This window comes from Tyto alba, unplaced genomic scaffold, assembly GCF_018691265.1.
Source record: "Tyto alba isolate M040663 unplaced genomic scaffold, T.alba_DEE_v4.0 Super-Scaffold_17, whole genome shotgun sequence".
NCBI classification, from domain to species: Eukaryota; Metazoa; Chordata; class Aves; order Strigiformes; family Tytonidae; genus Tyto; species Tyto alba.
In genome coordinates, this window is record NW_024881279.1 from 22,663,715 (window position 1) to 22,679,246 (window position 15,532).

Genomic DNA, 15,532 nt, shown 5'->3' on the forward strand with positions numbered 1-15,532 from the left:
GAGGAGATACCCTCCTCCATCCGATCTTCCAAAGCATGAACAAACCTCATGGAGGGGTCAGTGACTTCAGACCCGTCGCTGAAGACCGAACATCTCACTGGCACAGGATTCAAGGGAGAAGGCTGGAGCCAGAGCCCCGGGAAGGAGATGGTCGGAACCACGGGAGAAGAAGCAAGGCATGCCAGAGCCTGCCCTGAAGGGAGCCGGGCTGCTCCCCACACCTCGGGCAGCCCCCCTGCCCGTCCCACCTCCGCAGCAGGCTCGGAGGCTGCCGCGGGTGCCTGCCCTGCTGCCCACACTGCCAGAGCCCAGGGCTCTGTTCTCACACTCCGGCTCCAGCCCAGCGCCTGCCGGGCACGTCCGAGTTCCCACAGGTAAAGGAGGGCTCTCGGCACCCTGTGAAGCCTCCCACATCTGGGTGATGCTTGGCACACGAGCACCCAAACAAGCTTGGTCTGGCTCTCTGGCCTTTAGCACTGTCTCTGCATGGGGTCTGTACCTCTCTGAACAAGGAGTTTGCTCATCAGGCTGTGTGCAGCAGGAGCAAGCCACACTGCTACCCGTGCACAGCTCAAGGCAGAGCCGAGCTTACTGTTCATTTTGCTTGAACCAATGCATTGTCCAGCCCCATTGTACTCTGTTCCTGTAAGGAAGTCAATGCCTTCCACTGTCTGACAGAGCCGGGGTTGTGCACCAAGAAGAGCTATTTCTATGCTTTGCCTTGAATAACCATTGCCTCTGGGGTTGTCCTTTCACAGCTATCCAGGACAGAGCAAGTTGTCCCAAAGTTCTCTGGAAACCAAACATGGCAAATATTTCAGTAAATACTGAAAATGCACATGGCCCTGGGACAGCAAATAGCTGTTACCCTCCTAGGGCATGAAACGCCAACCAGCTGGGAGCCAAATGTGCAGAGCAGTGTACACATACAAGAGTGCATGCTGGATTTTAGAACGGATGATGATTTGACCAAGGCACCAAAGAAGTCCTTGAAAAAAACCCTCAAATATGAAAAATCTCAAACTTCTGTAGGGAAATTCAGCACTTCCTTCCAGTTAAGATTAATGGGAACTAGAAGCCAAAGCCATCGCCATGGCTTTGTAACAAGCCTGTATAACTTATACCTTTATGAGATAGGAGCACATTTCTTCCAAGGTCAGTGGAGAGCTGCAGGTTCAGGACAGAGGAGCTCCAACTGTTTGTGATAGCACCTGGACTTTCTTTGCAAGGAAGGCCTTTCCTTCAGATATTGCTTGATCAGCCGCTTAAGTCAAGCCTTAACAAATACCAAATGCCATTTTAAAAATAAGCATGAAAATAAAACCTAGCCTGGCAACGTGGCAGCTGCATCCCAAAATGCACTCAGACCCAGGATGTGCACGGACTTCACTGTGCATCTGCATGGGAAGCTGCAGGTTGTGCAGGCTGCTGGGCTACAAGGAGCTGCCTGCTCTGCTTTGCAGCTCTTTTGGGGCTGGCCAGTCTTGTGGAGGCATAAGCAGCAGCAGAGAAAGCAAGGGCCTGCCAGGGAAGTGTGAAAATTGCAGAGAAGTTACACAGAAGACAGTCACTGTCCCTTCAAACAGTCCCCAAGTGCTGCCTGGCCAGCACATAGCATGGGAGCTGTTGAAAGTCGCTCGCAGTGCAGACTTTGGTTCAGAGTGCATGCAAGGCTTTTACTGAAGTACCTTAAAACTGTACAATGAACAGGTTTCTGTTAAAGCTGCAAGTGTGCCGCCAGATCAGGGAGCACTGAAACTTCATGAACCAGAGCACTGGTGCAAATTGAAAGATACACAGATGAAGAACAAGCATAGCCTGCAGGAAACTGTTACCCCTGCAACTATCAAATGTACCAGTTGCTATCAAGCAAATCGATCCATCTGGCAAAGTCTCAAATCATAAATCCTACAGGAAAGGATTCTAGCGTGAGCCTTCCCACAGCGAGGGAGGAGCAGAGAGGAAGAAATAAAAACAGAGCCCAGAAAACTCCCCATAGAAAACACCTCAGATTAAAAGGTACCCCTTCCACCAGAAAAGGTGGATGGAAAGATGCAGTGCTATGTGATATGATATTAGAGTGGATTACAGGGCTGAACAGATAGAGATTGCATGGCATTTTCATCCCATGTAAACAGTTTTGTTTCTTTTAAACAAATAAAAAAGAGACTGACATGAATGAAGCTTAGGACATGCATGTCCTGCACTTCTAGAAAGAGAGCTTTCAACAGAGCTATGCCCATTAGGAAAATACGTGGTTGATCAGTTCTTCTGGAAGCATCTTGTTAATGTCATTCTCTTTTAAATCCTGTTTTCTGCAAGTACTGTGCCTTTTCTTCCAAAGAAACACAAAGTGTTTTAAAACTTAATCACGGAATCGTATTACTATAGTCCATTAGTTAGCAGCAGAGATGTATCAAAGGCTACAAAGAGAGGCAGTCAGCCCAGTTTTGTGTTGAGAAGAGAGTGTCATGAAATACAGGCCATTATAGGACTATAAACTGAGCAGTACTGGTCAAACCGAAGACCTGTCTTGTCTCTGACAGTGTCCAATAGGCAATGCTTAAGGAAGAAGATCAGCACAAGCACACACTAATAATTTTCTTTTGGCCATCTAGAATGAGCAGCTCAGAGACACGCTAAGTTAGCTGCAGTGTCTTTGCAGTTAATAGCCTTTGATGCATTTCTCTTCCATAAATACGTCTAGTTGCTGTTAGAACAAATACAGTCTTGTAGCATCCACAATATTTATGACAAGAGCTCCAGTGTTATGTACACAGTGTGCAAAGGCACATCTCCATTTACTACTTTTAAACCTACCCCTTCCAGGCTCTTGTATTTGAAAAAATAGTGATCATCCCCACCCATTTCCCCTGGGCTACCTGTGGCTTTACAGGCATAACCAGCATCTTCTTCCCTAGCTGGAAAGCAATGATCTCTTTAGTAATTTTTTATACAGAGGTTGACCTGGCTGCAGTCCTTTTTTGTGTCATCTCTTGTTCTGTTTTTCCCTTTGGAAATGGCAAGACCATCCCGCACACACAATATTTATGTCACCCTGGTTTGTTCTCTATTCCATACATAGTAATTCCTAATGTTAGTTTTGAGTTTTGAGGTACTGAATACAGAACTTCATCTATTATTAACCTGAAATCTCACTCCTGCATGGTAACACAGAGTCCAGAGCCTCCCAAGGTGCCTGACTGATCTGGGATGCTGCTGCAACTGGGACTTACATGTTCATGAGGGCAGTAGCTGCAACTCATTTGGGAGCAAGGATAGACCTGTCAATTCAGAAATCAGCTCTGGTGAGGGGACAGAGGGAAGTGAAAGGTGTCGCTTAGAAAATGTTAATTGTACCTGGGTTGAAATGTATCCCACTTTGACACTATGTGGCTGCAGATCACAGAAAGCACCTTGAAGCATGAGGCCAAGGGAAGATCTCAGTGGGTTTCCACCACACTATCAAGATAATTCCCAGATTCACAAATTACTCTATTCAGTTATTTCATGTTTAGCTGTATTCCCCCATCAGCCTGGGCCACTGGAAATACCTTAACAAATATCTACTTGGTCCTGAGTCATCTGCAGTTGGATGACTGATGTTGGTAAAATGAGCCCAACGTATAGTTTCTTTGCAGTCATGCATGTTCATTCACCTCCACTCCAAACACTACTCAGGCATGCCTGGTGATCCAGAAATGACTCCCCGCAGCTATTTTATCTTAACTGCCACACAGTACCGGGCAGATTTTACTCGCTATTGACTGGTGCAGTAGAATAAGTCCTTCATTCAGCCTCCAACACAACTCCACCTATCCCAAATGATTTGGAAAGTTGTAAAGTTACTGAGATAAATGTAGATCTGAATAAGCAAGGGAGCAGTTTTGGGTGCTAGTTGCAATCTGGGTGTAAAGGGACTCACGTGAAGGCAGTGGAAGACGATGAGGGGGTTTGTGCAGTAACATCAGTCACGTACCAATTGCTTCCCCAATACTTCAACAACTTAAGAGCAGGAAACAGGGAGTGTGCATGGGGCAAGCTACAGAAAAGAAATGGTGAAATTAGACACGTGGGAATAAGCAGGGTGCCCCTGAGATGGGCAAACACACAGGCAAACTGGTCGCAAAGCTCCTGCAAGGTGGAGGAATGCCCAGAGCAGCTCACCCATCAGCAAGTCAGATCTCCAGCTGGCCTCATTGCCAGGGCTGAGAACAAAGCAGAAGGGAATAAGGAGGTGAGGACAGGGAAAAGAGGGCTGCCTCTTCATGGATGTGATTACAAACAATCTGAAGTAAATTTTATTGTTGCTGTCCCACTCAGTAAGGACAGTGCAGCATAAACACGAGAGGCTCAGAGCACTGTAGTCATTCAGAACATCTGTTTTCCACCACAAGCCTAGGTTATTCAGGATTAACATCAATGACAGGGCAACAGATAGGAGATCCACAGGCACTGACACTGCCATGTGGACTTCCCTTCACACAATCCACCTACACAGGATTGCCATTAATGATTGTGCAGGGATTCTTACACAATTCCTACCATGTACATCATTTAACCTTTGCAAATAGCTCACCAGCCTGCTCTCCGAATACTGATGAAATACTCACCCTGCAAGCAGTTAATTAATGCAGCTTGGACTATAAATTATAGTTTATTTTTCACAAACTACAGCTACTGTTGAGGAGAGCAGGGAGACAGTGATAGTTTCACTGCTCCTTTTTTTATAAATAACTTTGACTGGTGGGTTCATAGAGTACAGACACTTTATTCTCTCAATATTTAGATGTTCAGTTAGACAGATGAACTCAGCTGGTTGTGGAGTGTATACAAATTGCCTGCTCTGTATATGCCTCGTGTACTTACTGATGAAACACAGAATTGCTGCGGTTCCTCTCAACTGAGTTCATCCAACCACTTGTCAGAAGAACATGGATGAGAAGGTGTCTGGCCAAGTTATTCCTTAGTTGTAGCACTGAATCCTGGTGCGAGCCACACTAAATCCATGATTTACACTGATTAATACACTGAGGGGCTGTTGATCCTAACCATTCTTTCTGTGGCAGACTTCTGTATGTCTTGTACAACACTCTCTTCTCTTAATAAGCCTGAACAGATGCTGGATGCTCACTGCTGCTATCTGTACATAAAACCAGAACAGCCTGTGCAGACTGGGGCTTGCCTTGCAAAAGACTGGGGACGCTGGAGCTTATGAAAATTCTGCTCCTGTGTGTTTATTCATTTGGAAATGACCGAGTATTTATTTTACTGAAATAAATCCAGCAGGAATTATGCTTCTAGTCCCTGAGGGGATCATGAGGATCAATAGCTGCAGACTAGAAGTTCATCCCAAAATACAAATGCCGGACTGCAGGACAATCATCTCAGAGCATTAGATATTGCTGATCAGAACAGTACAGGCAGCACTCACCATGTTTCCAATCTGCACTGTTCAGGTGTTTCGCTGAGGAGCCAGTTGAAAGGTTTCTGAGTGCCAAGGGACTACATGTTTCCATAAGACAGGTAGCTATTTCAGGGGCAAAGTCCTGTGTTATTATAAAGCTTCTAGTTGCTCCTCCAGGCTGATCTCTCCAGCTTTATGAAGGAGCTTTTCCAATGCTTTTCCCTACCAGAAGTGTCCCAGAATGCATGCGTTAGCACTGCAGCATTTTATTTTACCAAATCCCCATCATCAATTGTAATAGTAGCAGCACGATGATTCAATGAGGGGATTTGTTCAACAACCTAAAAAGCCTTTTGCAGGACCAGTGTTGGCATGAATGCTCTGCAGGCAGGACCGCTGAAGCCCAAGAAGTGAAGCAACATGCCAGGATGACATGATGGAGTCAGACAAAGCAGATCTCCTGGTGCACAGCCTCCTGCTCCGAATGCTGGGCCTACGGCCTCAGTTCTTCCAAGGGGCATCACCTTCCATCCTACGCTTCACTCCTCACTGCCCATCTTTGCCTTTAGAGTCACAGTGGCCTGTTTTTACATCTCATCTAGAGTTGTAGATGTGATGGCTACTTAAAAAATACACAGTATGCAAAATAAGCCATAACTGGGAGCTGACAGCAGCCAGGACGACACAGCTCTCTGTAGACTGACAGCGAGATCTCCAACACGTACACCTCAAGGTACCATGCCTGTGTGCGTGCAGGCTCTACTCAGTTATCAACCACACCTCCAGCTGTGAGTTTTAAAATCCCTGAGTGAAGGCCATGCCAGGACTTATTTTTAGTCTAATGCTGAAAACTAGTCTATCCACATGAACCTTGGTGGACTGACTTCTTCAACTCCAGACCAACAGCACCGTGCTCACATTTGTAGCATTGCTGGATCCAGGAGAGCACAGTGCCTTTAGACTGGAGTGACCAGAGACTGACCAGACAATTAACGTGCAAGTCTGCCATGGTGACCCCATAAAGGTCGTGCCAGACTGGACTTGAGACAAGGTTTGGGGGAACTGGCTGAACCTTAGTTACATGGCACCTCTTACTGTGGTATATGCTGAAGTTTTGATTCAACTAGATGTGACCTACTAACCACATCACAGGAAAGACATCACTGAGCCATTGCAAACATGCCAGTCCACCATTCTATCTCACCTAGGAGACAGAAAGTAAGGAAAAATATTTCCAATACACAGCCATGCTAAGCATTGGGGAAGGTATTAAATGGGAGAGGGAGATCCTGAATGAGTCTAAACCAATGAGCCTACAAACTTAATCCAACTATATCTCCAAGACAACAGCTATGAAATTTGTGGATCTGAACTGGAGAGTCAGACTTAATTGGAGAAAGAGGGTCTGTTTCACCTACTCCCTCACGGGGACCTCTAAAGGAATTTCAGGGAGGGCTTGTAATCCCCAGCAGTTGAAATAAAGGCCTCAAAAATCAACTCAAATAGCCCAGCTTTCATTCAGGTGCCTCAGATTATCCCCCAATCTTCATGCTTGCAACTCAGCACTGCCTCTTCTGCTCTTTCTCCCTCTTTCATCTTCCCATCTGATCCCAAACCACTCTCTGCTGCATAGTACCCATGGAGTGAAATTAGACAGCCCAGACAGCACTGCCAGCCTACATAGGCTGGTAAAGTAAAGGAACCCAACCAGATTAGCTAGATAGTGACCCAGACAAAGGTCATGGAGCAGGGTCCCCCTGAGCTGCGGCAATGGTCCACATGTTGGTTTAGAGCATCTGCCCATCACTGGTGGAACCTCTCATATCCTGATGGTATCCAAGCCATGCCTCCTCCACCCAACCTGTATTCTCTTTTTACCCTCAAGACTTTACCCATTTGTTGAACTTAAGGAAATAAAGGAAAACTCAACAGCAGAAAACAAGCAAAAGGGGTTACGTGACCTTTTCAGAGATTTCAAACATTATCTTACCTTTTAAAAGTGAAACTTTGATAAGATTTTAGTATCTTTGTCCTTCCATCTCAGAATGCTCTACATATTGCTCTGAACCTTCTTCCATTTTTGCCTCCATTGAAATGTTTGTAAACTTAGACACCAATTCCTAGTCTGTTTACCAAGCAGGTCTATAGTCACAGACTCCTGAGCCTTGTTTAACTGCTTCATGCTGCACAGTGACAGGATCACATTACCATTTTGAGTTCTCTGGATGCTGAAATGAGCATAAATGACCTTGCTCTCTGCATCAGGGCACACAATCAAGTTATCCTATCCCTTTACCCATTACCTTCCCATATGTTATACATATGTGCAATTCTATGATGCATCATCAGTATCCATAAAAATCAGGGGAATTATGTGTTATTTAGATAACAACTGAGAGAGATCATCAAAAAGGAATGTGAAGGAAAAAGAAAATTGCAACTTTAACTCTGGAGACTTTACCATCTTTTCACATCATTAGGAAAAAACAATTAAGGTTGATGTTCTCACAGAGGAAATAAGTTTTTCAAAAGGAGAAACTTCTGTGCAAGCCACACGGCACTTTTCCAGTTTCCTTCCTATTGTTGAAATTAGGCTACTAGAGAAAATAGCATATATCTAGTGCAATGCAAATATGTAGCATGGATCTATGCTGGTAAACACAAAGCAAAACCCTGGCAAAGAATGGTATGGTCTTTGTACTAACGGTGCTGTGTCTCAGCTTGATGCCCCCAGTGCAGTGGTAGGATAAGCACAACACAAGAGCAAATTTTAAGTGCAGTTTTCTAATCAGAAAAGATTTTAAAAGATACCTGGCTGTTCCCTGCTGTGGCTGTAATCAGATTTCCTTTAAAATCATGAAAGATTGAGCTTTCCAGGGAGGAAACATTCCCATAAAATCTGCAAAGCATAACTGTCAACAGAGAGGCACAGCCAGCTATGCGGTCAGTTCTGGGCATAAGCAGCTGGAATAGAAATACATCACAGATCTCAAAATAATGGCCTGGTCGTTGGCTCTGCAGGTACCTGCCTGTCTGGACTGGTGAGCTGCCCAGCGCGCTGATGCCGCCCGGGTGGAGCAGTGTCCCCACCGGAGAGAGCCTCCAAAACACAGAAATAATGCCCTCCATCAGAAAGAGCTGAACCAACGGCCAGGCACCTGGCTTATAAATGTACACTTGTATATGTGCTTTGATTTTTATTTTTGTGTGCCCATTTTCTACTGCATTTGTGAAAACTGAATAGGAGGGAATGGTAAAAAGCAGTTCCATCACATTAAATCAAATTAAACATTTTGGGAAATCTGTTCTTGCTTTCTGGAGACTCAAGCAAAAATGTGATGGCAGGGCACAGATGTATTTTCTGCAATTTTCTTACGACTTATGCTTAGAAGATGCACGTCTTTTTTTCTTGCGTTTCCTATTGCATCTTTTGGTTTTCTCACCTATCCTCAAAAAAAACCCCAAACCAACAAAAAAAACCACTAAATCAAAGGCCGTAACAAGCACATCTTACAATGTATTGGAAGAGTTGGGAATGCTTAAAATCCAGCTGCAACTTTAAGTAGCATGCTCTTCAAGTTACCACTGCAATAGTTATCAACATCTCCCTCTCTAAGATAGACACCAGCAATATAAATCACATCTTTTTGAAAGATCTAAGGAAAGATCAGTGGCTTTGGAAGAAATCAAAGAGAAGTACCAATTAAAGAAGATACCAGGAGGCAACAAAGCATTTATGCAAAACGTCTCGTTAAGCCAAAACAAATAAGGGGAAATAAGCTATATGGGGTATGCGGGGGGGAGAGGTACTTACACTCTTCTTCCATAATAACTATTTTAGTTTCTGAGGCTGGTAAGACTTGTGGTGCTTTCGTTGTTCCTGGGGAAATTAAGGTAAGAAAGTAGTGAACAAAATATCTATTTTGAGCGGAGAAGAGTGGGCTTAGCTACTGCAGAGAGGCGGACAAGAGCGGGTGCTGCTGGGTGGCGCAGGCTGGGGTGGCTGTCAACATGTTAGTACTGGTTAGAGTACGCTCTGATGGGTAACTGGGTAACAGAGGCGGATAAGCGAGTGCCCCTGCACGGGATGGCACAGGGCACGCCGGGCCCCTGGTTGTAAAGGGCCTCATGCCATTAGGATCTCTGACATGACAAAGCAGCAAAAATGGCTCAGGATTCACCCAGCAGGTGATAAGAGAAACTGTGGGGGGTTTTCTTAGCCCTGATGGCCAGGAGAGCGCAAAGATGGGATCACAGAACATGACAGTGAGAAAAACGTGGAGTTTAAGAAAAGGTGAGATCATCTGAAGAGCCTCCATCCCACAAGTATGTGCAGTTTTGCAGCACAAAGTAATGCTCGTATGAGAGATGGAGGAACATGAAACAGATGAAGGCCATGGCCCAAGGCAATATGGGAGCCGAGCACATGTAGCAATTTTCTCTGTACAAACCAGAATGCTGGGCAAGTCCAATGTCCACAGTCACCAGCTCTACTCAAGCCCACTGGCAGCAACAGCCCCTTCTGGATCAAAGCCCCTCACCACCCTCTAGATGCACAAAGGAGAAAGCACCGGGAGCCTACGCTGTGTGTACAGCACCCTGTCAGCCAGGGTGTGAGACCACCATGAAAAGGTAAAAGCAAAAAGAGTTTTTCATATAAGTCTGATTTTCCCTGCAGTGTTTAGCAAAGGGGGATGGGGTGTCAGCTAAGGAGGTGTCTAGATATTTTCTGAGGAAACGTCTGAAACAGTCACACCTCATCTGTGCCCTTATGCCTATGTGATACCAGTATTAGACTACTCAATAAAGAGAACTGGGAAATGGGATGTTTTTCTAAGAAAACATTTAATTTACCTCAAAGTAATAAAAATCTGAAAATAGCACCAAAGCATGATATGTTTTTGGCTAAGCACAGAAGCATTTCCTCAGAATTTGACACCCTCCCAAAGCTTTTCACTGAGAAAGCATTTATTTCTGAGCCAGGCATTTTGTGGAAATACCAGAATTGCAGAGGAGAGATGAGGTGGTGGGTTTGGCTGATGGGCATTTCCTAAGTGACAAGGGATCGCTGCACTGTAACCACTCTCTTTCTAAAGAAAATCACTCTTCAGTGTGGTGTTCTTGGTGATTTGCAACAGATCTGCAAGGCTGAAAAGGTACTCGTTTGAAACTGGCACAAACCTAAAAGTGGTAGTGGAACAGAGCAAAGACTACTTTGCAACAGCAATGCTGACTCATCAAGCTGAGAAATTTTTACCAGCAGAGACTGAATCTCAGACCTTCACATGTATGGTCCTGAGGGTCTCATGTGTGAGCTGCTTCTCTTCCAGCCAGGACCCAAGTGGGCTCAGAAGCCTCTGTCTCTGGCCTCTGCACCCCTGGAGGGGAACAGCGTGTTGGGCTGAGGACACCTTGCTCCTCCACAATGCTCATCTCAAGCCTCAACAGCTCAGGCCAGCTCTTGCAATGTCACCTTTCTACAGGGGCACCCAGAGATGTCCCCAAACCTCATGTCTCTGTATCACAAGATGAGGTGTTAGATCAGGACTTTTTCTCAGTTCTGGATTCACCCGCCTGTACCACAGCAACATTACAGGACCTCCAACAATACTGCTAAGTGTCAGGCCAGAAAGTGTGCTTCCAGCAGATGGTCCCAGAGCATCAGTCCCAGTCAAGCCTGACCAGGACAGGCAGAAGCACCAGGTTCACAGGGACAGGCAGCATTAAAGAAGCAGAATATAAAGCAGAAGAACATACAGAAACAGCAAACGCTGGAGTGAGCTTCTGGGAAAGAGGGGAAGGCTCCGAGCGGAGGTCAGCTCACTTGTCTGCTCTGATTAATTGTTAGAAACTGCTAGAACTTCACAGAGGACTGCACTGAAACTTAGCCACAATAGGATCAGTGCTAAGGAGCCTGGAGAAGAATGCAGGCAGGGACAGAAGACAGAACATGTGGATTCAGAGACAAGCAGATGCCCTGAGGAGTTTTCTACTGAAAGATATCATGGAAGAAAGGAGCTTGCAGAACTGAGGAAAGCTGTCAAGGTCCCAAGAAGGCCCAGCAGTGAGGAAAGGGCGAGACTCCAGGACAGCAAGTGCCTGAGCACAGAGCACTGCTCAGCTCTGGGTAGCTCTAGGGGGAAATGAAAAAAGAGCGCAAAGGGGGTGACAGATCTGCAAAAGCCTACAGCGACCACCATCATGCTTACCTTTGCAAGGGACTACAACTGTCCTGCTGCCCTGCTAGGAGATCTGCAAATAGCAGCAGCAAAGTGTGCACGCAGCTGAGAGTGGCAAGCCAAAGGCAGATTTGAAAGGCATCTTAGAAAAGGGATTAATCAAGGCACTGCCACAGCAGGGCACAGCAGGTAATCTACTGGATCTGCAGTACCTTGTAGCCAGAAGCTCCCACTTGGAAAAGGTACAGGCCAGATCTTTGGGCGCTTTTCAGGTCTCCACACATTTCTGGGCAACTCAGGTGTGTCCTCATACCCCCTGTGACCTGAGTGAGAGCAACCATCTGCTCTTGCCAGACAACATGCCTTTCTGTGCATGTGGGAAGGGTCAGTGGGAAGCTGTAGTGGCCTGATGTGCGTTTTCCTGGTGCCATAAGCAGCATGCAGGATCAGAGCCTTGCAGCTGGTGCTGCTCAGTCACACTCTTCCTCTTGTGAAAGGGGATTGCTAGTGACTGGGAAGGGCGAGCGGAGGAGGCAGACAGGGCTCTCTGATGGCAGGCATGTGCTGCCCATGCACGTTGCACATGGGGAGCGGGGGTTGCACATACAGCTCCCAGTCAAAACAGGAACAGTTTACATTGCGATGGGACAGCCAGCGCGTGAGTCAGAAAAAAAGGAGTGGCGCTGCCTCGGTTAGCTTACTCTGGACACCTTTCCTATCGTGATCAGAAAGAAACACAGCAGAGCAACAGGTCTAACTTCATAGATGTGAAGCATGAAGGCATGGAGGTCTGAGCAAGGATGACCTTTCTCCAGGCTTTGCAAGGCAGAAGGGGAGGCTATGTGATATTGCGGTTTCACAGACAAAAAAATTCAAGACTGCAAACACTGCTGAGGCAGAGGTTAATAGAAATAATAATGCCAGAATGCAGCAGGAGAAAGCTACCTTCCTTCACATTTGATTAATGCTAATAAAAGTGCAACAGAGAAACTGGTTCACACCAACGGGCTGCAAAGCACGGAGGCCAGGCTCCCACAGCAGCCCATTGTGAATGGCAGGAGGAAGAGCTTAGGAAACAGATTGTACAGAGTCATCCATCCCCTAGTCACACCCCCCTGGATTCTGGCAACCATTGTAGGGACTTTCTGAGCTGCAGGGTGCATCCAAACCATCATGTTAAGCAATATAATTACTATGACCGAGATAATAATAAAACCACCTAACCTCAGACTCCATCCACTGAGCTCTAAGAGATGGAGCTCACATTCTAGGATGAAAACCAGAAGCAACTTCACTCATCACAAAGCTATGGTTTAATTACTTATCTTCTGGTGAGTTTTGTTTCTCAGAAATTCTTTAAATAAGAAAACATCAAGCCCACCATCTTTCTTTTCTCTTTACCCCTTTTTAAAAAATACATAGACTGTAAGTTTATTTAAAATGTAAATCAACCACACTGCCAGTGACAGATAACAAAGATAAACATTTATGCTAAGCTGCATTTTTCTTATCTCTCAAAATTGTTTTACTCAATATCCTGAAAGCATGAAACAAAATACAAGACAGATCATGTGCAGAACCTCCCGCTTTCTGCATGAGTGGCAGACAGCTCAAGACATTTGCTAGCTTCTTCACTTACCACTTTTCACATTCAGGCTGCCTTTTGCGGTGTCTTTCCCTAAAACGTTCTCCGCTTCGCAGCTGTACTCCCCAGCATCCTCCAGCTTCACCTTGTTGAACTGCAGTCTGGAAATCTTTCTGTTGAAAAGTACAGCAGACATTTCTTATTCGATTGCTAACCATCCTCATGAATTGATAACCATTCCTGGCCCTGGTACACTGCCTGCTATGTCACCCCTTCTTGAGAAGATGGGCTGCCTGACCTCACAAGATGAATAGGCACTCAAGCCTGGTCAGGATTCAGATGAGACCCTTCCCAGGAATCACAATCACCATGAATTCCTAAATGAACATCTCCCTCTGAACCCACTGCTCAGCATGTTGCCATGGTTTGGTCTAACATCCGCTCTCATTTGCACAGAATGTCTTGCAAGGAGGGGTTGAGCCCAAGAGTCCCAGCACACCAGCACACAGACTTTCTGCAATTTAATGATGGACAGAGGGATCTGCCTGTGAGACAGAGATGTGGAGATGAAATGCATGTTCTGCACCCTCCTCATCAAGGAGGCTGAGCAGTCCAGTGCTTCACTGGTTGCATTCAGCAGTGCCACACACTCAAACGCCAACACCCATGGCGTCAGGGAGGACCCATCCCTTTCCAGCCTGCAAATCAAAATGCTGTAGTTTGACCTAGACAGCTAGCTTGTAGCTTTATCTGGGCTAACAAATAAGGCAAGCACTTTGTCTCCCCCAAATACACACACTCCAGTGTACTACAAACACGTGGGTCTGAACTGCTTACAGTCACCAGCCAGAAGTGCCTGGAAAGAACAGAAGATGATGTACGAGATGAGCACCCGCATCACCTAACAACCTGTGCTGCGTGTTTCATGGGAGAGGGAGCAGCTCTGTGGCAGAGTGTGTAAGACGAGCATCACCTTTCCCACTGGCTATGACTGATGTCTCATTCTCTGGGATGTCTCATTGACTTTTGTTGCCCAGTTTAACAGAGTTCTGTAGGAGCCTTCAACAAACACAGAATGCCACTCATGAGACCACAGTGGGATTCTTGTTTTAAGCCCTTTGTTTTCCTACATTTCCTTTCATTTTAGCCATCTTATCAAAAACTACCCTGTGTACTCTTCTCATGAGAACACCTCTCTTCTTTCTACCCCAAGCTTTTATCTCAGGTCTGTGTCATACAGTCACCTTATTTAGAGGCTTGGAAACACTGCCAGCTTTAGGAAGAAGTCCCAGTGGCCTATGTCACTGAAGGCAAATAAAATTTCTTTTATGTGGAAAATAATCATTAGCTTTGGACATATTTGCAATGTTACATGTGTCATCTGAGTAGAACTTTTCTTTGGGCTGTGCAAATCATCATCTATAGGAAGTGCTTCACAGAAGTACACTGGCATCTTTTTAACACTCTGACATACTGTTCTACTGGGAGGCACAGCGCGAGGACACAGCATGAACATCTCACTAGTTATATTAGTAAATTAAAAGCACTTGGAGACAACTTGGTACAGCTCCCAGGATACTGGCGCTGCCCTTTTTTACAGGATGCGGTCAAGTGTTCAGTTGCACGAGTTTAGGCCCCATGTGGAGCAATTTTTAAATGAATGTTGACAGTACTCAAAGATCTCTTGAATCCCTCTAATACTAGGTCTCCCCTAATCCACTACGCAAAGCCAGTTATTGGGGCCAACATGTTCCAACATGGGTGCCTAAACAAGCAGGATGATTCAGAGGGGTGCAAAGCTGCCTTGAATCCCATACATGTCTCTGAATTTTCTCGTCTCTTAAAGCAACCTGTGACAGTCCTTGGCATTGTGGTCCTTGCTGCTGTGATGCCTTAGGAGCCAAGCAGCACCAAAGAGACAGCAAAGCATTTAAAAGACTCCAGGACCTTTTGCTGCCCAGTGGCAGGTGGGTTCTGCATCTTGCTGGGGAGGTATGATGAGCACCTGATGAAGGGGGTTGGCTCTGTTGGGCTGTAGTGCCCAGTCCAGGACCACATTCCCCACTCCCTCCACAGAGGCAGGTGTAGGAACACTTGGCAAAGGGGTGAGGTGGGCTCCTGGTACTGCTGCATGCAACTCCAACAAGTCTGCCTCCAGCACATCCCAACCATTACTTTCTCTCAGCTGTCTCAACTCTCATTGACAGAATATACCATCTGTTTTATAAATCACCCCTATGATGGGCTTGTAGCTATTGTTGCAATGCACAGCGAAAAGGCAGGCAGTACATGTTGAAAGCAGCTTGGAAGAGTGAGGCTCTAACTCAAAGTCCTGTAGAAAACACCACTCACACACCAGCA

General features: G+C 45.9%; 1 protein-coding gene across 3 annotated transcripts in view; it reads right to left on the reverse strand.

Moving 5' to 3' along the window:
• NRG2 (neuregulin 2) overlaps positions 1-15,532 on the reverse strand; it is a 212,876-nt gene that overhangs the window by 36,780 nt on the left and 160,564 nt on the right. For 2 of the 3 annotated variants that reach the window (XM_032988493.2, XM_042789983.1), the window contains exons 3-4: positions 13,226-13,344; positions 9,222-9,287 (exon numbers count right to left, since the gene is read on the reverse strand). In XM_032988493.2, coding sequence (XP_032844384.2) covers positions 9,222-9,287; positions 13,226-13,344 — 185 coding nt within the window. The remainder of the gene's footprint in view (positions 1-9,221; positions 9,288-13,225; positions 13,345-15,532) is intronic. The other variant, XM_042789985.1, reaches the window with a different exon arrangement.